This window comes from Aptenodytes patagonicus, chromosome 2 (genome assembly GCF_965638725.1).
Source record: "Aptenodytes patagonicus chromosome 2, bAptPat1.pri.cur, whole genome shotgun sequence".
In the NCBI taxonomy this organism is placed as follows: Eukaryota; Metazoa; Chordata; class Aves; order Sphenisciformes; family Spheniscidae; genus Aptenodytes; species Aptenodytes patagonicus.
The window spans coordinates 41,116,659-41,140,325 of record NC_134950.1 but is presented as its reverse complement, the minus strand read 5'-3'; the positions used below and the strand labels follow the sequence as shown (position 1 = coordinate 41,140,325).

Below are 23,667 nucleotides of genomic sequence, written 5' to 3'. Positions count from 1 at the left end.
CATTGCAGCACACTAGCAATCGCACATGAAACCACTGCTTGCCAAAGCACGTGACCTACTCACAAAATAGAGTGATTCACTGTTATTGTGTCGGGGCCAGAAGAGATTGCAGAATATGAAATGGTTTTGGAACTGATTCTATGGAAAACTGATGCAAATTACTTTGGGAACCTCCACAATCATGTTACTCCAAAAGCAGGTATAGATGACTCTTGCCGAGGGCAGGGACCATGGAAGGGTTCTCTGTTCATGTCACCACTACATATGAAGAAGCATGAAAAGTAAAGACTAAAAGCTGCACTCCTCCTTCATATCTAGGTGTGAGAAGCAAGAGAAGTGATTCTTGATTAGGAACTGATTGTAAAATAAGTATCTCCTGGAAAGGAGAGTAAACAATAAGCCCAGGGAAAAAGCTAGGTCTCTCTTGTTTTTCTGTTCTATTGATGCTGACATATTTTGACAAGGGAATCACAGCTGAGGCAAATAATTCTTTTCTGCAGACTGAGGGAGACATGGACTAAGGGCTGAACATATCTTTGGGCCACTGAAAGTCCTTCAATGGGATTTTGACTTCTATCCCAAAGGTGGATGTCAGAATTTCCCTCCTAATGACAAAGAATGAACCGCAAGGTTTTCTGTCTCAAATATTTTGAAGTGAAGAATCGCTGTCCTTTGATCAGGTTACATAAACACTGAAAATAAACAAGAGCGCTTTGAAGATATGCTTAACTTCTCTGAAGTACGGTAGTCCCCCAGAAGGATCTTACAAAAGGAATCACAACCACATACCTTTGTTTCAAGACTGTGACCACTAGTCTTTTCGTTTACTTTTTGATTTGGTCTCAGCAATCATTAGCAAATCATTAACCAAATCAAACTGAAACAGAGTCATCTCCAAAGAACTGGTAGTTACAGACAAGATGAAAAGGTAACACTGAGCTATACAGCTGCAATGAACCACAGCTGACTTGGACAGGGTTTCATAAGAAAAAGGGCATGCAAAGTCTTCAACATTCCTATGCCACATAAGCACAAAGTATGACAAAGAGGACAAATATGGGAATATAACCTATACACATACTCTACACATGTTCCAGTGTTAAAGACCAATTGATTGCTTACATACACATGGGGTTTGAACATAAAAAAACCCCACAAACCCGTAACTGCGAACTTACAAAGTAATGTGACAGCATGGAAAATTTTAAGAACAAGTAAGTTCACTTTCATATTAATGTAAGACTTTGATACTGTCATTTCACTAAATATAGCAGTTGTCATACCATGGTCTTCATTATAATCCTCATTCACTCTATCCTCTGTTTAAAGAAAAAAAATCAATATAAAAATTCATGGAATTTTAAGACAAGAAATATACACAAATAATACAGTGTCAAGTTTATTCAGGACAAAAAAAAGCTATTCAAAACTATAGTATTATATACTGTATTAAAGTTAATAAGAATTCAACAAAGATGAAGATTTCTAAAAGATTCTGTGAAAAGAACTGAATCATTTTTTGGCATCACAAGATAGACTTAAAAACATAAAGCACGACCAGTAGGCTTTTCTTATACAGTTCATGAAATCATCTACAAAATACCTACAATTCAGAATGGAAATACTCATAAATCGTTTCTATATACAGCAAACTTCTACAGTGGAATTTTGGAATCCGTTTGTTATGGCTTGCTTGCTTTTCAAAAAAAAATTTTTAAAGAAACTACTTTTTTTTCCTGATAGTTATCACACTAATCTTCAACACTTTTGGCAAATTCAAATTACTTTTTATCCACAGAAACATTTCTATGCAATTCAAAATACAAACATCCATTCTCCTGCAAATTTAACCCTCAAAATATTATTCTGCCCATTTGGCTGACGTTACAGAAAAGTAGTATTCTTGTAGATCTTCATATTTTTTTCAGAACATAAATAAAAATATAGATGTAATAACCTACTAAGGCACTGATGCTATCTATGAGCTCCAATGTTTTGGGGTTTTTTGGCCTGGTTTGGGGCCAAAATTCAATGAAACGTCAATAAAAAGAAATAAGACTTTGGACTGTACCTGTGTAATGTTCAATAGCATCTTCTAGCATTAGCTCAGAGTCACCTTAAACATAAATATTTAATATTTTATATTCTAATCAAATTTTCATGCAACAACTAAATAGCACAAGAGAAGTTAAAAAGGTCGTATAGTTTAGCTCAAGAGTAACAGAACTAAACATACTGAGTTAATACTACAATGTTTTATTTAGAAGTGACAGCTGGATTGCAAAACACATCTAGGAGCTACACCATAAGTCACACAATAAAATAAGTTCATGCATATTTGTATTTAGGCTTAAAATTAGGAATACAAATAGGTCTTAGACAGTCCATTGATTAGACTGGAAGACTCCTGACAGAACAGGATATTTATGTAAGTATCTGTGGATTGGATTCATGGAGTGTTGTGTTCACAACTGTAATGGTAACACAGCTGCAAAAATCAGGCTTATTTGAAACTACCTGAAAAACTGTTTGAAAATAAAACTGTGACAAAACAGTCAATATGACATATTACTTTGAAACATGTTTTAAAAAAAAGTGTAAGTGATCATATTATAATCTGGAGTCATGAAATTTTACAAACCTGGAGCTTCTGGATCACTTACTGTCTTTTCCACATCCGTATCATATTCATATGAAACTGTAAATTAAATATGAAAAAAGAAATATTTTTAAATTAAAAATATGAAATATTTTTAATACTCGATTATTTTAACTTGCATCCATAACGTGTCTGTCAATAGCTAAATGTATCTCCTTAGTTGAAAACTGACAAATTAAAACCTTACAAACAGACACTTGTAACTTGACACATGGAAATCTAATGGAAGGTGTTGGGCCACCCTCTCTTCTAGTCCCCTGTTATACTCTCTCTGTATGTAAACTAGATCCACAAGAGCCATTAGTCTCCATGAATATTTTTTAATAGTTCTTCTAATATGAATAAAAAAAATGTAACCTTCTCCTATCCTCAAAGTTCTAAAGTAGCTTCTTTACTAATGTGCAGGAGGACCACTGGTGATGATCTACAGAAGACAAGATAAGAGCCAGAAATCAAACCTTGAGAAATATGTACATTCACTTCTGTCATCACAGGTTTAGACCAATTCACTTTTTTTCATTGCATAGCTAAATACGTGGATTATTCTCCTCTGTGACTACAGTTCTTTGTGATGTTATTAATATACTCAGTACGATACATCTGACAACACATGGTACTGAAGGTAAAGTAACTATCCTTTTACTTTGGAAGCATCACAGCTTGGATTCTAAATCAGTAACTGGAAAGCAGTAAATCTCCCACAAAGATAGGAATAAGCAGTTTCAGCTGTATCAAACAAATAAAATTATTTTTCTGTCATATTTGGCATCAAACAAGACTGTAAAGTCCAGAACTAACACTGAGCCAAAGATAAGAAGCCTAGTCCAAACAGAAATCAATGTCTAATATAAATGGAAGAGGCTGCCTGTACTACAAAGCAGCATTATTAGCATCCAGAAGAAAATACTTATCAGATAGCAGGGAAACTGTAATATCCACCTACTGTTTCTTCACAATGGGAAAGATGAGCCAATGTCATCATATGTGATATCAAGCACAACATGAAGATGACTATAAGCTAACTGGATTAGTCCAGGAAAAATTTCAAAAAGCTTTAAAGATGAATTAGGGTGTGCAGAAAGACAGTGCAAGGATAGTTCAGAATGAAGTCCTTGGTGCTGACTCACTCTCTGATAGTATAATCGGCCATAAAGAAACAAACAGTCCTGAAGGAAAGGTTACAAACTGGATGCTTCTGAAAGGTGACAGGTTCCATGTGAGAACACAAGTTTCTGACTAATGCCAAGAATAATAGGCTAGAAGAACCTTAGCATTGTAGACTGTAAGAAGACAGTAATATAAGCAATAAATCTCATTCTCACTTTCTTAGACTGTACAACCACAGATCTCTTGCCTATCCAGACCCCAATCATACACAACAACCAGAAACAGATAAAAAAGTAAAAATGAAGTTTTCGTGCCAATGAAAGCAAAGTTTCCATACCTATCATCTGTTCCTTTTAAGAACCATTTGCAATAGCAAATATGATACAGTCATCTCAGTCAGAGTAAAAATATCCAAGACAATCAAGAACAGTTGTTTGGAGAAAAAAAAAAATTCAAAATTATATATTACTAAACCAGTCTAACCTTTCCTATTTTGCTTTCTCATATAATTTGCTACATTTAGGCAGAAAACCTATATTACAGAGTTTGGAAAAACAAAATTATACCTGGAGCTTCATATGGTTCAGGCTCTGTTGCTCCAAGATCATCTGCCAAAAGATCAGCATCTGAGAAACAAATATGTATTTACGAATTTTAAAATTTTTAAATGAATACATGATACCACAAACCCTATAACAGAATATTATGTAAGAATAGAGTCAAATTTCTAGGCAGAAATTCTAAGCAAATTTCTTCTAATGCCAGCAAGATATGTATATAGATTGAAAAAATAAAATTTATAATTTTATTCTTATATATAATACTGAGAATGTGCATACACACATAAACTCTATACACATTTGCTCAAAAAAAGATGACTATCCACAGAAATTTCTGTCTAAATGTAAGGAAAGTAGAACATATTCACTCTGCCTTCTTAATAGTAAATGTAAAGATTTAAAGTAACTGGAATTTGAATTTCTCCTCTATTCCCCTACTTTAACTTGCACTGTGGATGAACAGAAGAGATACAGAAACAAGGAGGTATAATAGACCCAGACTGAAAAGAATTACTTCAGCTGTGAAGAATCTCAGTGTACTTCCAGCAATCAAAACTTTTAGATAACATCCATTACATGACTTTTTCAAAAAGAGGTCATTAAGATATATGTAAAATTTTCAGTGCTGCAGACAAAAAGCATTCAGAAATATTTTTCCGTAAGTTGGATTTAGATCATATGATTCTGCTTTAATATTTTAATTGCAAAGAAATTTGTATCATCCTGTCAGTGCTCCAAGGCAGCAGGATATGAGCATCTTCTTTATAAGGTGTTATGTTCTCAGCAGGACTTGCAATATAGTTCATGTACAACATTCTCTTAGAGAGCCACATTAGAAGGAAAGTAGAGTGAGAGTAAGTCTGTCTACAAAAGGCTGTGCTAATAAACTCTTAAAATTTAATTTAATAAACCAGAAAGTCCAGAAGCAGACTCCATACAGATATTACAGAAGTCCCTCTACTGGGGGAGATATGCATACCTGGAGCACAGATTGATTTGTTTGTTTGAAAGCCAATATAGCAGTAAGTAAATACTAATAATATATAGTTACCTGGATTCCAAAACACATGGCATTAAAATATCCCATTCTGATTTAAAAAATATTTGCTAAATAGAACTTGTCGTGGTCGACATTTGCTAAGTCTCTACTGTAAGTAGAAATTATGAGTCAAGTTTTTAATGAGATATTTCCATTTGTCTGTCCCTATTGCTGGCAAAATTTAATTTTAAACATATTTAGTCATTCAGATACCTTTCTGAACTGAGTCTGGTGTCTCATACGCTTCTGGCATTTCATTCTCTAATTCTCTGAGCAAGTCATCTGTTGTAGGAGCTTCAAAAGTTTCTCCATGTAGTTCTTCCTTCACTTGCCACTGCTCATTTATACTTTCATCTACGTCTTCATGTCTCTCTCCTAATCAATAATACAGATTGTTAGAGAATAGATATTCTTTGGTAAATTCTATTACCAGCACATACTCAGTCTTCAGCACACCCTTCATGTTTTTCAACTAGTCCCCAAAGGGGATGGGGAGGGGGACAGATGACTTGTCTGCACCTTCCAGCAGTATAAACGTAAAGTATCTGCACTGACTTGCCAGTGCCGCCTTGCTCCTGGAGAAAACCACAGTAAAAGCCATCTCTATTTACCCATTCTTGCATTCTACACAGTATTTTGAGGAAGTTTTTGTCAACTGACTGATTTGAGCTACTGCTGCCAAACACCTCCGGGTAAGAGGCCACAGTTTTAGGATTTGGTGACTGAACTTTCTGAATTTTCTTGAAAATGACAAATTAGCCGATTAGAATGTTTTATGCAGGCAAAACTACTTTAAGTGCATACCAAAACCAGACTCTGAGATTTGTCTAGCCTATGGCAGTATTTACAAATTCTTCAGTGATTTCTAAGCGTTCATGCATTACCAGGCTGGGAATGGAGAGCTTCATGAAGAACAGACTGAATTTCCTCTTCCAATTCTATGTCAGCATTCTTGTGCTCTAAAAGGATTATAAATTGCAGTGAAGGTAAGTGCAAAATGCAAAGTCTAAACATTAGCTCAAGGCTTGCACCTTTTAGTAGCCTCCATAAAGTCATTATTCCATTCCATAAAGTTCTGTAGAGATTGACTTGGTGAACCTCTGCAACTCACGCAATTACTAAAACAATTTGGTTTTGCTTAGTCTCCAATATGGAAAGTATTGCACCAATCACATCAGATTCATTCTGAAGATGAATCAGAAGAATTTATCTACACCGCATTTTCTGCACATATCTTTTTCTCAGTGGCAGTAACATTAACAACTTCAGATAACTATTCAAACCAAGAATTCTAAGTAATTATTTTACTGACGCTTTCATCCATTACTTTCCTACAATTTAGGCAGCAGCACTAGCATGTCATATTTGATGACAAAATGTCACTTGCAGAAGTGGGGTTTTGCTGCCTTTATAAACAGGGAAAATAGATACTAACATTACAATATCAAGGCCTTCTCCTGGCAATTCATAGCAGAATAAATCACAAACTGATTTCAGGGACAAGTGATTGTCATCTAACACACCAGCCCAGGACATAACAGGAATTTGTATGAAGTGCTGCCTTCATATAAATGTCCTGAAATTAACATTGAGAAACTCAACAGCACGAAAACAAATCACAGCTGCATTTTTCAAATAAAGATCCAAAATGGTATCAGTTATAAAAAACAAAAAAGGAAGCGACATCTTAACTTGATATATTTTATAAATGATAACTTCAGAAAAGTAATGCAAATCTTTCAAAACAAATTCTATATTCCATTTGATTGACCATATGCTCCACATTTGTGGGTTATTGTGTTAGGTTCACATAAACATTAAGTAGGATAAGCCTCTTCAAGGAACAAGAAAAAAATATGTACTCTCTGAAAAACCCTAAAATGCAAATCACGTATCTGAAATCTGACATGTAAAAATATTTTTTCTTGAATTCCTCTTGAACCGAATAAATTTTACTAACACTTATGGGGCTTTTAAAATGTTTAAATGCTTTTTTCAGCACTAGAAGCTGTATTTATTGCATTTATGATATACTATTGGTTTTAGTGGAAAAGTGAATATTTGATTTATCTTATGAAGTTGGTTGTTGGAGTTGTTTTGTTTGGTTGGTTGGTTGGGTTTTTTTAAGGTGGAGATTGTGCTGTTATTCTGACTGGGTATACTGTTGCATACATATCAAAACCACAACTGTACATCAGCAGAAAATTATTCTGATGTGATATGATTCCAACAGTAACCATAACAGCTGACAAGAATGCCTTCTATACATTTAAATTATAAACTTTTCATGGTCAGTGATTTATATAAAGTTATCAACAGTGATTCCCATTAAGCAACACATAAAATCGATGAAAGATTTCTTTTTCCACCCAAAGAAATAACACAATGAGTTTGCATGCTAAGGAAACAGAATTATAATTCAAATGAAGCATTGTGTCTTTTTGTTTCGCCTATGGTTTACGAAAGGCCTTACCTGATTCGACATATGACTTCTCAGCAGGCTGGATGGTCTCCTCAGATTCTGGTGATGTTGGCTGTGCTGGGACAGATCTTTCTTTAAGGCCTGCATTTTTCAGTTATAAAGTTAACTTTATGCTCTTTTTGATCTGATTCAATTATAAACTAAGAAAGTTGTTTCAATTAAATTAACTGATGTTAAACTCTCCAAAATGTATTCAAACAACTCATCACAATTACAGGGCTGTCCTGATATACACTGATATATACAAAGACTAAAGCGTATTCAGATAGTAAACATATATGTTTTGAAGACAAACATACAATGAAGGGAAAAAAGGGACAGAAATTTAAGCATTTGCCTTTATTTCAAAGTAACTGAACAAAGGACTATGCTATTCTCAATACCTATTCAGTATCCAGAAGAAAAATAAGCAGCAGGTTTGTCTCGCTGTTTTTCTGTTTGGGCAAAAAGGGCTTCATATGATCAATTTTATAGGTGATGAACTAATTTGAACTTTATACCATGCTGCTCAGAATGAGAAGAGGTATTTTAAATTCCTATGTTAAATCTTAGAAGATCTGATGAAGAGAAATGTAGTTTCTTCCAAATAAGGTAATCTCAATCTCCAATTTCTTTTGACAACTAAATTACTACAGAAAAAGTATGACTGATGGAATTTCACCACTAAGATGCTTACTGTCTATACCACAGAGTCTTTCTAGATCAAAACACAATGAAAAGAAAGCAACCAATAGCAGCAATGATCAACACCATAGTAAGAGATAAAGATAATTCATAGCCTTGAAAAGATTATGGCACATCTTAAGACACCACATTCTCAAGAAGGAATGTATTGGTATTAGCCTTATCCTCTTCTCGACCATCCTTTATGCAGGATTCAAGCAAGCCTTAAAGAAGAGAGGTTCAGACTGGATATAAGAAAAAACTTCCACACATACACACGCACCCACCCACACCCGCCACGAGGATAGTCAAACCAGTGGAAAAGGCTGCACAGAGAGGTTGTGCATTCCCATCCTTGGAGGTTTTAAAGACCACACTGGATAACGGACAGCGTAACCTAATCATACCTCTGAGATGACCCTGTTTTGAGCAGGATGTTGGAATAAGGATCTCCTGAAGTCCCTTCCAAACGGAATTCTCCTATAATCCTACGTCATTTTTCCTAGGTTCATATTTAAGTTCCAAGGTCAATTAAGATAAAAACTACCTTCTTATATAAACACACACACTGCCCAAAACAAGCTAGTTTCTCAAGAGCTGTATGCACAGGTATCAATAGAAAAGTAGTATTTAAGAAAGCAGAGGCTATGCTATAATGAACACTCCTGTACTGCTAACAGTCTTGTAAAAGTAACCTTAAGTGGAAAAATAAGTGTTATATTTCAAGTCAGTAAAGTTTTTAAAAAACAAAACAAATAATCACCAGGTTTCTACTGGAGTCAAACATATCTCAATACAAATAGGACTAGTATGCCTCAAAACAACTTTGTGTAAACTAGAGATATTATTTTATGCATCGTGAGAAAAACAAATATTTATTCCATTACCCTATATAAGTAATGGGAACAGGAATAACAGAATCAATTCTACTTACACCTTTTTGTATTGGTTAAATTACATGAAGATAAGTAGTTAGGCTGTACCTAAAAGTACTGTAACTAAGAGTCCACTACTACGGAGTCAAGATCAGAAGCTAGAAGAAAAAAGCCAAATTTACACTTCATTTTTTGCCAATTTTCTTCTGTGTCATTAAAAAAAACCCTGAAATATTCAAAAATATTAAGACTTACATTCATCTTTTGCTGCAGTAGTATTAATGGCTACAAGAGTAAGAAGTTACTTCCTTCTACAATCATCTTTAAGTACATATGGAGATAAAACCACTTACTTATATTAGCCACTGTCTCACATTTCAGAATCTGGAGGCGTAGAAACAGCCACCGTGCTTTCAAATACAGTTCACTTCCCTTACGTATACACCTCTTTAAATAAGTCCTCACATCCTCCGATAATTCACATCTCCAATTCCAGACAACCACTTGCTCTGCTTCATGAACAATAAATGGATTCAAAGTATTTCAAAAGCTATTCAATATTTCACAGCCAACAAGCACTTAGGGTGTGTAAAAGGAAAGAAGGGACTAGCAAGAGTATTTCTTTGTTTTGCTTGCACATTTCTCAACTTTGTTTTCAAGCTTTTTATACACATCTATCGTGTTTATCACCAATTCCTATTCAATCCTGTTGAGTATGTAGTATGTCAAGTCATTTACTTTTTGCAAGATACTATTTTCTCTCATCTTTTTATCAAAATAAAGTTGCACTCAGTTTTTACTTGTGTGGTGCATTTTTTGAGCTTTGTGGTAACTTGCCACGTTAAGATGAATGACAATAATATTTCATAGAGATACACAACAGCAAAACAGATCTCTGGGGCAAAGATCTCATTTTACTGTGTGGCTATCTGTATAGCTTGGAGTGCTGCTCAAATAAAATGTTCTTTGGAAAAAAAAAAAACTTTTTTAGAACCAGATAAACTTTGGGTCATAGATACAGTAATATGTTAATCAGAAAGGCAATTCATTCCAAATTTCACTCCCAGACAGTTAAAACTTCTGTCACATCAGGGAGAAAATAAAAAGTGATGTGCACTATACCACTGTGCCACCATTCTTGAGAAGTGTGATTTGAGTGCTCCTCGATCAAAGATGTATCTTAACATCTGTCAGAGCAAAGATGAATAAACATGTCTATCATCACCGAAACCTAAGAGAATGCTCATTATGCAATGCATTTATTAGATCTTCATTCTGTCAAGTTTTTTGCTAAGCACTATAATGTTCATAACACACACATCTTCTCCCTCCTTCTTCACACATATATAAATATTTAGAAAATAGCTCGGTATATCATCTCTGTTAATTATCACAGCCAGAACCTTAAGCTACTGCACTATTTTCTACAGCTTTCATTTGAACTGTTTTTCATAAGTTTCCTCTAAATAAAAAAAAAAAAAAATCAGATATCTTACCCTATTACCACATCTTATAGCTCTATGGATCAAACCATGTTAGACACATGTATGTGCTGTATCGAAAGTCTGAGGTAAGTGTATTGCCAACTGTTATACACAAAATTTAAGCAAAACCACAAACAGAATCAACCTTCAGGACTTTTATCTTACACCACCACCCACATATATATACTCATGCTCAATTTCACTCCATAGTTTTGTTTTCTTTAAAACATTACTGCAGTATTACAATAATAAATCTTCAACTTTCATTACAAATTTTGTTCTGAATCTTGTGTAATTTTATTGTGCAATTAATATTTCTACATACTAAGTGATATTATTTGTCTAGTAAAATTAAAAATATTGCTTTTCCATATAAACTTGAAAGCAAGTATAGATTCAATACCATACTGAAATATCTCTGAAGAAATGTTTTGTAACTTTGTTTATTCTAATGAGGCTGCTAGATGAATCATTCCTTGGTGTTAAATATACAGAAGCTGTAAGAGCAAACTAACACAGGAGCTTGCTTACAGAAGTATCGCGTACTTCAAAAGTGTTGTTTGAAGAAAATAATAGTTGCAAAAATACACAAGCTGTTCTCCAAAGAAGTTTAACCAAAATACAGTAGTAACATATCATTTCTTAAAACGTGATTGGAATCCAACAATACCCATCAATGGTGAAATAGGTGGCCTAATTTTCAGCAGTGTTCATTACCAGAAGCTTGGAAAACTTGGAAAAAATCAGGACACAGTAAACTGAAAAGTGACAGTGAATCAAGTTTTCAGACCTAAAGATAGCTAAGAAAGAAAGAAAGATAGCTAAGAAAGAAAGAAAGATAGCTAAGAAAGAAAGAAAGATAGCTAAGAAAGAAAGAAAGATAGCTAAGAAAGAAAGAAAGATAGCTAAGAAAGAAAGAAAGATAGCTAAGAAAGAAAGAAAGATAGCTAAGAAAGAAAGAAAGATAGCTAAGAAAGAAAGAAAGATAGCTAAGAAAGAAAGAAAGATAGCTAAGAAAGAAAGAAAGATAGCTAAGAAAGAAAGAAAGATAGCTAAGAAAGAAAGAAAGATAGCTAAGAAAGAAAGAAAGATAGCTAAGAAAGAAAGAAAGATAGCAAGAAAGAAAGATAGCAAGAAAGAAAGATAGCAAGAAAGAAAGATAGCAAGAAAGAAAGAAAGAAAGAAAGAAAGAAAGAAAGAAAGATAGAAAGAAAGATAGAAAGAAAGAAAGATAGAAAGAAAGATAGAAAGAAAGATAGAAAGAAAGATAGAAAGAAAGAAAGATAGAAAGAAAGATAGAAAGAAAGAAAGAAAGAAAGAAAGAAAGAAAGAAAGAAAGAAAGAAAGAAAGAAAGAAAGAAAGAAAGAAAGAAAGAAAGAAAAGCAGAACATATTGTCACAGGATCAATAAATTTGGTTGAGTATACACTGAAGTCTCATAAATAAATGCAACACTAAAGTTGGTTTGAGTGTTCGTGTATAAAATAGTCTTCTCAGTCTACATAGGGGAAAAAAGTTTAGCAGGGAATAATTTACATTTATTTGCTAAGCTCCTATGACAATACGTTCTATTAATGCTCCTCTTAGTTGTTTTTGTGAAACAGAAATATTTTTTGTGAGTTTCCAGTGTATGTGTCCAGGTAATCCTCTTAATATTGCTTTTAAACTTGCATTTGATATACAACATTACACTTTCATCCCCACATCAAGAAAACAGCATTTTAATACCGGGGGGGGAGAAACAAAAACACCGAGATTTAGAGTATGCTTGAAGTAATTTGCATCAATTTGATATTCCTGTTTTCAGTACACATTGTTAGCCAGGCATATTAACATATGTACATATTTGAGATTCACAGCAGACATTTTTGCTTTGTGTTTACAATGCCAGTACACACTTAACAGTTTTCAAAAAATGATTAAATATAGCCTTTGTTCACACTTATTACCAGAAAACATTATCTTCTTATTGCCATATTTACCACATTCATATAAATATGCTGAATTTCTCATTCTTGAGGTCTGTTCTTCATTAGCACAACCAGAACTCTGCTTATTTCTTTTCTTTCTTGTCTTCCTTGGAGGGGTTTTTAACTATCTTTTTTGTTTCTTTGTCTTTTCCCACCTGAATAGTACCATCCTTTTCACTGGCTGATTTTTTTGTAGCCTCCTTGGATTTCACATTTTTGTCTAGGCTTTTTTCCTTTTCTTTTCCTTTGTCTTTTTTAGCCTTGTCAGAATCTTTCTTTAATTTATTCATATCAACAGCTTTCTTGTCCTTTCGATCAGTAGCCTCTTTTCCTTTCCTGGCTTTCTTTTTTCCTTCCTCATCTTTGATTTCCTCCTTCTTGGATTCCTGCTTCTCCTTTAATTTCTTGAGCGGTTCTTTAATTACTTCTTTTACTTTTTAGTTTTTCATTTAAAAAAGAGGAAATGTTCAATAAGAGAACCATTCTTAGATCAGAAAACATCTTATGAGCAACTATCTAAAAGCTTTCATCAAATTCTTACTTAATGTGTGTTAGATGCCAATTTAAACTTGTATAATTAACTATTTAAGCTTTAAGCCATTTAAACAAATTAGTTCTGACTTTTAGCAATATCTCACACCATGCAGCCAGCCAATAACCTTAGCTTACTGCAACTGCATCCAAATAAAGCATTAATCTAGTGAAAACCATGCCTCTATTATCTTACTGTTAGCTAACTTCCGCAGAATGCTAAAGACAGTTTTGTCCATCAGCATGAAAAATCACAGTAAATTCTGAATCTTTGACAACAGTGTGACCATTGTAGGATCTAGAAATGTCAAGAGCATTGCAAAAAGACATTTTTTTCACAATTTTCTGAACTTCCTAAAACTACAAATGAAAGTGTTGTAACAACACAAATGTATACTACAACATTTTACTGACATTGTTACCTCAGATTAGGCCAAGACTTATAAATGTATCTTAAGCATATATTTTACAAAAATAAGAAATAAGTACACCATAATTAAAAAGAAACAGCAATGCCCTGGTAAATTAAATCAACTCCAAAAAAGTTAACTTGGTTTGACCATATTCAGTGAAATCAAAGTAACAACTGTAAATTAATTCTTACATCTTTGCTTTTCCATATGGAGCATTATTAGTAATACTTTTTTGTGTATTTTACTTTTGGAGTTGTACCTCTTGTGCTTATTTTCTCTATTTCAATTCCCATTTGGCTGTGACACAGTAGCTAGATAATATATCAGAAGAACAGTCAGAACAGCATCCTTCAAATTTAAATGTTCAATATTTACTTCCACTTTGCCCCCAGCTTTGAAAAACATTGTCAGTACCAGCAGCATTCTCCAGAATAAGGAATTTTTAACTCAGTGAAATTTAGAAATTTTTCCATTAAATCTCTGTATGCAGTATTTGTTTTTAAAGTTAATACTCCCACATTATTAAAAAAGCAATTACGATTTTATATATAAAATACAACAGCTCTATTTTTATTCAGATTTTTGAGAGAAACTGCTGTCTGTTGAGGTAAAAAGCAGGCAAGTGACAACATTTCTCCTGTAACATCTGCCTCTAACCGCTGTGTACCATTTCTGCGAGTGAACAATTCAATCCCATAGCTCAATCTAAAAGGAATAACATCATGGTTCCTTCCAACTGTTTTTTTTATTTTGGCATAAAGCATTTGAAATATATCATACCATGTCTTCATTCTCATACCAAACACTGAAAAATAATCCAAAACTCAGGAATGAGTTGTTAAATGACATTTATTACATTCTTAGAAACACACAATTTGCAACCAAGTCATACCAAGCACAATGTGGAACAAATGCTAAAAATTTCAACTTGCATGCAAGATGCTAAGAAAAGTCACATTCATACGAGCATGAGAGCTTCCCTCAGCAAATGCCCTTTTTTCCTAATGAGACTTTGTATTACAAACAGCGTGCATTTTTCACATACTGCTAGAAAAAACACATTAAAGTCTAAGTGTCTTTAATGCAGCAAAGAGACTGTGTTCTTTACATAGCACCATGCTGTGCGGAGATAACTGAGCACTTCTAAAGAGTTAAGCACCTGAAGAACATCTGGTAGTTTGGTGTTTTGGTGAGGCTAATTAGCTTTTTTAGTCTCTCTGTTGCACTGAACACATTTAGACCATTATGTCCTGTTCATACAGCAATGTAATTATAAATAAATATATGGCATAAATCGGTTGCAAGCTATCCTACGTCAAGCTTTTGGAAAATTTCTAAGTATCATCACTGCAATCAATCCTGCAAATAATATTAAAGGGGAAGTTATTGAACTTTACCTAAATTTCTCCTCCCATAAGAAAAAAATAGATGAAACTATTTAAGTACAGACTTAAGCAGAAATCAAGGTGCTCGAGTCCAATTACAAGATACTAATAGTATAATGAATTCATGAAAGATAACTAAAGGAAGATTTCACACAGACCAAAATCTGCATATACATCAGAACTTTTTTTAAACATGCAGAATACGAAGTTAACATAAACTACTTATAATCTAAACAAGACAACTGTTGTAAAATAAATTTGCACAAACAAAATATAATCTCTAGTTAGGAAAGCATTCACGTTGCCATTAAATTACAATCAGTGGTAAAAAAAACTTACTGAAAAATGGGGAGGATAATAGTTTGCGCACCGTTAGACAACACTTAGCCAACATAGCTAGTATTAGTAAACATTATTATAACCTGCATTCTGTATTTGCAATGCGCATGCATTTCAGACATCATTATCTGCATAAAGTTCCACAAGAAAAAGAACGTTAGAAATACCTTTGACTTTAGTTTTTTTCTTGGCTACCCCTCCTGGCTCCTCACCTGATTTGTTGCAAAATGGAAATAGGTTACGAACATAACTGTGATGTTCAACAAACATGACATAAAATTTTCCATCTGCCATGCCATGTAAAAAGTTATCTTTACATAGCACACTGCAATGCTATGGAGAGGTATGAAATGTTAACTCATTAAGAATAAAGCATCTTCAGTAGCAAGACCACCACAAGTACTGAGATGGAAGACTAACTAATCCAAGAAAAGTACCACATTACCAGATGCATGCTACTTGAGATGCTTCTTAACTTCTTAGAGCTAGCTTAGTTCTCTCCAGACAGCATGATGCCACGTAATTATGACCAATATCCCAGCTGATTTCTCTGCTAGGTATTGTGCCAGTTCTCTCTCAAACCCACTAACTTAAATTTCTATACAATTTGATAAATATTTAATAGACATATTAACTCAAAAGATCTTCAAGCACCTATGTACTATAGATGATATAAATTGAGTATTTTCTTAAAATGAATTACAATCTATGTTTCTTTATCCAATGGAAAATATGTTTTCGCAAAGGTATTGCTCATATTCCAAAAAGCAGCTGCCACTTCATTTTAGTTAAAATACTTACTACTTTACTTAAGACTATTTAAGACTGTTAAACCTTACTCTCCAAAGTCAGGTACTGCCCTCTTTCCCCATAGTAGCTAACAGAAATTGAGGTCATTCAGCATCTTGATTGTGCTTTATACCTAGTCCCCCAAGAGGCATGAAGGCAAAAGCCTTCCCCAAAATACAAATAAAAGTGAGCCTCATCTTTCTAATACCATAAAAAGAGGTTGGATTATCACCATCATGCTGCTGTGGATGAAGACCTAAACCCCACAAACACAACTACCTTAACCACAAAAATCATGTGCATTGTTACCCAAAAACTAACTAGAAAGTTAATAAAAGTTATGGTAAATATATTTTTAACACTCATACATAATCTTATTTAAACTAGAAGAGATATTCTCATGTCTCAACATTAGGCTTCTCATTCAGACATATAAAGCACCTACATTGGCCATTTGAACCTCGAGCTTAGGTTTCCAGAAAACAATTAGTAATTACTCAAACTGCATCAATATACTTCAACATTTATTCTTAAAAAAAAAACCAAACGAACCCCCCATATTCTACACTAAAAAAAAAAAATCATAAATTTAAAGAATGTAGCCATTAAAGTCAGTGTAATCAACTTGCATCTAATTTCTATCTTACATGTTTTCAAAGTATCAAGCATCGACATTATGCCCAAAATTTCTTAAAAATGGGTTAGCCAGGTAAAAATACAATTTTTAGATCAATTTAAGCAGTGTGTGGAACAATAAGTAAACAATTTTCTCATATAAAAGGAAGAATAGACCCCAACTTTGTTATACTACAGCATCAATGAAAATATAAATAATAAAAGGTACTCAGCCAAGTTGCACAAAGCTATATTTAAATGTCTAGCTCCTGCCCTCTTCATACTAAAATTAAATGTTATTGGATATTTTAAGATACACTCTGAAAAGCATGTATTGACAGGGAAAACAGAAAATTTTAAAGATCTGTATACACAAAAATTATCATACAGATATTTGAAATTATTTTTAAATAAAAGTATATGCACTACGTTGAAAGATTACAGAATACCTTGTTCACTGATTATTGACATTTCACTTGTTAAATATTCAGGCAAGCAGTAATTTGTTTCAATCTGCTTTTATACAATGAATAGTGTTAAGATTCTCAGCAAATTATCAATGCATGACTAATTCCATAAATCAGGTATAGTTTAACATATTATTAATAGACCCATTTACAGGAAAAGTATGTAGAATAACATATTTCAAAATCTTAATATTATGTAATAATCACAAGACAGAAATCCTGCTGCATCTTGATTTCCACCTGGACTGGGTCCTTACAATGGCTACAGCACAGGGAAGCCTCATTTGTGAACCCTGAACAGGCTGAAGCAAGACATGGGTGCAAAACACTTTGCTTTTCCAAGACAGCAATGTCCTGGGGCATGTGATAAAATCTGGCATCTAAGTAAACTCATTGGCAAAGACTTAGGCTCTTACAGCCTTGGGGCACACAAACCAATGTCCAGAATTTTACGAATCATGTACCTGAACTTGTGGACCCTTATTCTAAGTTCCAATTCAAGTGTCTTCACGCTTTTTTTGAGCTAGTTTTTAAGTTTCTTCTTTTTTCCCCACTCAGTCCTACATTATAAGTGTCCAGTGCTGGCAGTACAAAAAGAAATATAGAATTTAGAACCACATATGTGGTTATAATGGAATGTCAGAAATGGCTACTACTGGAGTCAGTGAATTAAAAAGTAGACTTCAAAGTTAACATAGCTGGATACGTTTCCAATATTTTCCAAAGAGCTGCTTTACACAGTCATACTAAAAATTAAATATTCATGTCAAAGTGGTTATTTTTATATAATGCTTAATGGTAGATAATTAGTATCTTAACTGATTCTTTGAAACTCAGAATATTACAAAGCATTCTAATTCTGCAACAAAATTCAGTCATTTTCTCTATTTTTCCTCATAAAAACCTTCAAGAACAACCTCCACAAAAAGAACCCCCAAGTGAGAGCACAGCTTTAGAATTTCAGCATCAAAAGAAAAATATATGAATACTATTTTTATTCAGAAAGATAAGCATTGCAAAACAAAAATAATAGATAACACAAAGCACTCAGTCTTTTTGAGCAGTTTCACAGATGTTGACAGATAATATTCTCATATGTAACAATATATTGAGAAACTTGAAGTTTATTCTTGCATATGCAAATTTTATATTATTCATTTAATAATACTGGAAACTTTAATATCCTTGCTATACAAAAAAGCTTTGCCACACGAAAAAATTCCTATAAATCAAATTCACCACAACATCTACCTGCATAAACCCTTTTAACCTGCAGCATCATGCAACAAATGTAAGCTAATTAAGGTGGCTTATCCACTTATGTGTGAAAAAGGAAGAGGCTACTTCACATTTCCCATAGAAAGCATATGGCCAAGGTTAGCACTAAGCAGCTGACAGACAGAACTTGCTACCCTTCTGCAATTTGTGCAAAGCCTGGATAACAGAACAGAAAGCATCAAGCTTTAAACGTTAGGGCTTGTGCTCAGACTCTTGCCTTAATTCATGAGGTCCCAACAAAAAAACTCCTTCACCACACAGAAAATTAGCAAAAGATGTTAAAATTGCAGAACTAAAAAAGGAAATACAAATCTGTAAGCCAAAACCATTATTAACCTTTTTTCTCTCCTTTCAGTTTTCCTTCTCCGGCAGAACTGCAAGTCAGAAAAAGCTATGATTGTTTGTTTGCATATGCACCTGCACATAATTATTACTATTATACTGAATTTATAATATGCTACATTGGATATACCAGGTCTTCTGTTAAACAAAGTAGCTTACTGACACAAGGTTAGCACCCACTTACCTTAAACTGAACTCATTACCTGTATGCGGATTGCAGGGCATACCACAGCCTGTAACCCTCCCAAATGCAAGAGAGCTTTTTTAATTCATACAACTAGCATTAAAAAAAAATTAAAATACTCTCAATACATTCTCAGTAAGTTGCTTTAATATCTCTTGCTTATTTAATTGCCTAATTTTAGAAGAAAAATTGGAATTGGAGACACAGGGCAGAAAGCATTTTCTGAAGTCACAGATGCATATGTTGCATCTTGTATGAGAAGAGATAAGAAACCAACAAGCAAGTCTTGCCTTTATTAGCCTCATCTTTAGGAATCAATCCTAACTGACCATACGAAAGATAGTATTTAATGTATTTCATGCTGCTGTGCTATCATTACGATAGCTGCTTAACTGATGGCAACTGAATAGGGAAAATAGTATGCATCTGTCCAAAATGACTGAACTGTACGCAACAGCTTTCCCCAGCTCTCAAAAATCATGTTTACAATGTGTTTCCCCACCCCCGCATTTAACCATTAACAATTATGAAATGAAACGAAAATCCTTCTAGTGCTTCAATGCATTCTTCTTCTACCCCTCCATCCAACTGTAACCTATATGAATAACTGTCATAAAAAGTCAATTTCTTCTAAGGCCAGTCAATGGAGACTATAAACAATAATGCAAAATTACCATAAAATGAAACCTACAGGTGGTAAGACTTATTCACTGACGTTGAAACAAATTTCAAGAGCATAAGATTTGAACACGCTCTCAATAAAGCTCATTTTTTGAGGAAAAAAAAGTTGTTGCAATAAGAATTTTCTGTTTATTCTGTTCAATTCTAAGTTATTCTATATATTATGAGCCTTGTGATTCCCCCCCCCCCATAAAACACTGTCTTACTTTCAAATTAAATATTGTTGAAGGTGGTCACAGAAATCTGGGGTTCAAACCTCCTATAAGTTCTCAGCCATTTCAGATATATGGGTATTCAAGGTTTTTTCCCCTACAACTTCTTTACATTAGTATCACAACAAATCAAGCAAGAGCTTATGCTACAAAGGTTAATGAAGTATTTTGTTTGAAGGTTGTAAACATCTGCTGAAGACTGGCAGTTAAAATATCAAACATTTACCAACACTAGAAAATGGCAAAGCAAAACATCCTGACTATTTCTAAAAAAGATGGCCAAACTGGAAGACTACAACTTTAGTCAGAGACATTTACTTCTGCAGCTCTGTGAAATTTAATATAAATGACCTGTAAGGAATATGAAGGTAGCTAATGAAACCTCCGTGTTCAATTTAACATAAAATCACTAAATTTTCATTCTTTACTAGCTACAAAACCTAGGAAGTTCCTATCACTTAAACAATATATTTTCCTCATTAAAAACAAGGTTTGCTACTAATTTGCTCCTATTTCAAATTCTCAAACCAAAAACTGTAGGTAGAAAACAGCAGCTTTGCCTTCTGAAATAATTATTCTAAAATAATATCAGAAGGCAAAGCCGCTACAGCTTTCTATCTACAGTTTAAAACCACTTCAAAAGTTTTCTGGACTACTTTTAAAACATTAATATGCTGACTGTATTTTATATAACTGATAGTCACCACAAATCAAACTAAAAATTTAGGTTTCAATTTCCTCTAACTTCAAACACTTTGTGTAGACTTAGAAGCAAAAGTTGAGCTATAGTTCAGTTTTCCTTGCTTATTTGCATATCATACTCAGCTTAACTTTTTTGCTGTTAAAATGCTTTTTTTAGAAAAACTGCCATGCCAATATAACTGAAGATTCATCTAAATCTTATTAGCACCCTTACTAGCCAAGTCCTGCTTGCAATCACAACAATTAATGCAATTCATTAAAATCAAACTCTTCTATATCCCAAACTTCAGGAGAGCCTTGACAGCTCTGTTCACCACTGGTGAGGGTATAATTGGTAATTCAATAGGAACAACACCAGGCAAGAGTGAACACTTCTGAAAAAAAACTGTATTCTGGAAACTTAACACTCTAGAAAGTTATTTACTGTTAGTATTTCCCCTAGGTCTTCCCCCCCCCATCCCTTTTTCTCCTCCTACAAATTCTTTATTCCCATTATAATTGTTTTTGAGCAGACTTCCACACACTTAAAATCAACAAGGAACTTCTATGATATCAAATCAGAACTTTCTTGGCCTGCACGTCATCTCCCTAGCCCAAGTTAAACTGATGTAACCATTATCTATTTCAGTGCCTGCAGCTTTGTCATGGTTCAAGCAATCTGTTTAACTCTGTTTCACTTGAAACTTCATCAGATTATCAATGTGTATTTTAACTATTTGGTATAAACTTCATGATACAGAATTCTCATAGTACATGTTTTCTTCCTCTTTTTGGCTATCTAGTTCCATTACTGAAGCATCTACAATAGAATTCAATGTTCCATGACAATTTTTCTAATTCATACTGAGAGACATTATTATTATCCTACAATAGTGATGAAACTCTTAGTTCTAATTCAAATCTGCTTCTAAAATTGAGAGGAGAAAAAACCCAAACAAAACAAACCAAGCTTGCTTATTTCCTATGTCTCAGATACTTTGCAAGTTTCTTCCACTTGCTAAGAAACTTCTCAGTAATATTCCACAGATCTACTAGCATTTATTTTCATAATGTACGGGGGGTTTATTTTCTTTGCCTTATGCTTCATATATCTCATACTGAAAAACATTAAATTTACGTGTTATTAACTTTCTTATAACCTAATCCTCAAATATTTGGAAGAAAATGTTTATGTGGATCTAGTTCATTTGTAAATCTTAAGCAGCAGTATTAAAAAAAAAGTTGTGAGGTGTTTTTTTTTTTTTTTAACCACTTCACTTGCTTAACACTAACACTTTTTCTTTTTTATTACTTTTTAAAGATTGAGTAGAACCCTGAGTTGGATGATTTAATGAAAGCTTTTTTGAAACAGGCATGTCAAAATGCTTTAAAATTGCCATGCCAAAGCAAGTGAAAATTCATTTAATTTGAAAACCGGTTAAAATTTCAGCCTGCATCCACTAGTGTTAAAATGTGAGTATAAACTTTATATGGGAAACAGATATAAACTTAAGCATAGCAGGCATCACAATAAACAATTTCATATAATTTTAATAATAATCTGATTGAGTACACTATTCATGTATTAAAATGACAGCTCAGTTTCAGCTTTTAGTACCTGATACAAACTGCAGAACACAATTATAAACTCCCCTTTCTATACCAATAACTTTGTGATAGCAGACAGAATTCATGTACATGAAAAATATTTTTGGAACAACTGTTGTAAAACAGTTTTACAGGAAAAGGATTAAAATTTGCAAAACTACATTAAGTTCTTGAATTTAGCAAGGAATAGAAGACATTACATTCTAATTTCCAATTAGTCTTTAATATATTCAGTATTACATTAGAAATACATTATCACAGCTTCCCACTTTCATAAAAGGCCCACCTTAAAAAAACTCAAACAAATTTAGAACAGCCCTTGTGGTGTGATTGTTATATTAAAAAAAAGACTGAAAACTTAGTTTGAAAACAGACAAATCAGTGGGAATAAACCATATAGTGACATCATATCTTCTGAATACAACAAATGTCAGCTAACTTAGAAATAAATGTTTCTGTAAAATTTTCAAGCACTTTTAAATGAAGTGCTTTTATTTGAACAGGTAAAAAGAATCTATCTAAGAAATCAGTGAATCACAAAATAAATTATTTATTAAAATTATATTTCACAAGAGAATTATCATTGTCATGTCTATATTAAGGATTAACATATAAATATGTATTTACATAATGCAGTCATGCCAGAATACTTTACAATCAAAGCCGTTACAAAATGTTTCAGTTAACGTTTGCTGGAAGGACAAATGTTATAGTGTTAACAGTAGAGGTTATTACACTTAGCTTTGTGCACCAAATGCACAAATTGAAGCACATACAGAAACCAACTACACAACCGCAGATACACATTTTATTCTACATATTTACACAACTGTGTAGTATTTGTCGTCCTGTCACAAAAATGGAAAAGCCACTGAAAGGCTTTCAACTAACGAAACTACATTGCATGGCTGACTTTAGTTCAATCTTTATAGCGTCCATTTGGGAGTTTCCCCTCAATGCCATAAATTCCTGTTATATTAAGACTGATGCTTTCATGGACATTTTCGAAAGCCAATCAAATTAGTCTCTCAGTCACTGGTTCTGTAAATCCAAAATAACACAAGTCTTTTTTCCCTGAACCCCTTCATTCTGTGACGTACCATCAACATCATCTGCAGCTTCGCTCTCTTCTTCTTCTAGTATTTCAAAAGGAGTCAATACATCATAGAGAAATGAGAGAAAGCCATAAAACCAATCAGAGCTTTCCTCTGCTAAAATATTAAGGACTTCCTCAAGGGAATCAATATTTTCATTACTGCCATCTTTGGTCAGGCCTACACAAGAATAGAGGAAAGAGAGAGAG

At 33.5% G+C, this 23,667-nt stretch overlaps 1 protein-coding gene across 9 annotated transcripts in view; it reads right to left on the bottom strand.

Moving 5' to 3' along the window:
• Positions 1 to 23,667, bottom strand: part of ASPH (aspartate beta-hydroxylase) — a 118,438-nt gene that overhangs the window by 67,683 nt on the left and 27,088 nt on the right. For 7 of the 9 annotated variants that reach the window (XM_076329645.1, XM_076329647.1, XM_076329649.1 and 4 more), the window contains 7 exons: positions 7,839 to 7,928; positions 6,250 to 6,324; positions 5,579 to 5,740; positions 4,333 to 4,392; positions 2,642 to 2,698; positions 2,072 to 2,116; positions 1,284 to 1,319 (listed from right to left, as the gene is read on the bottom strand). In XM_076329645.1, coding sequence (XP_076185760.1) covers positions 1,284 to 1,319; positions 2,072 to 2,116; positions 2,642 to 2,698; positions 4,333 to 4,392; positions 5,579 to 5,740; positions 6,250 to 6,324; positions 7,839 to 7,928 — 525 coding nt within the window. Of the gene's footprint in view, positions 1 to 1,283; positions 1,320 to 2,071; positions 2,117 to 2,641; positions 2,699 to 4,332; positions 4,393 to 5,578; positions 5,741 to 6,249; positions 6,325 to 7,838; positions 7,929 to 22,565; positions 23,639 to 23,667 lie in introns of those variants that run through there. The other 2 variants (XM_076329653.1, XM_076329654.1) reach the window with 1 other exon arrangement.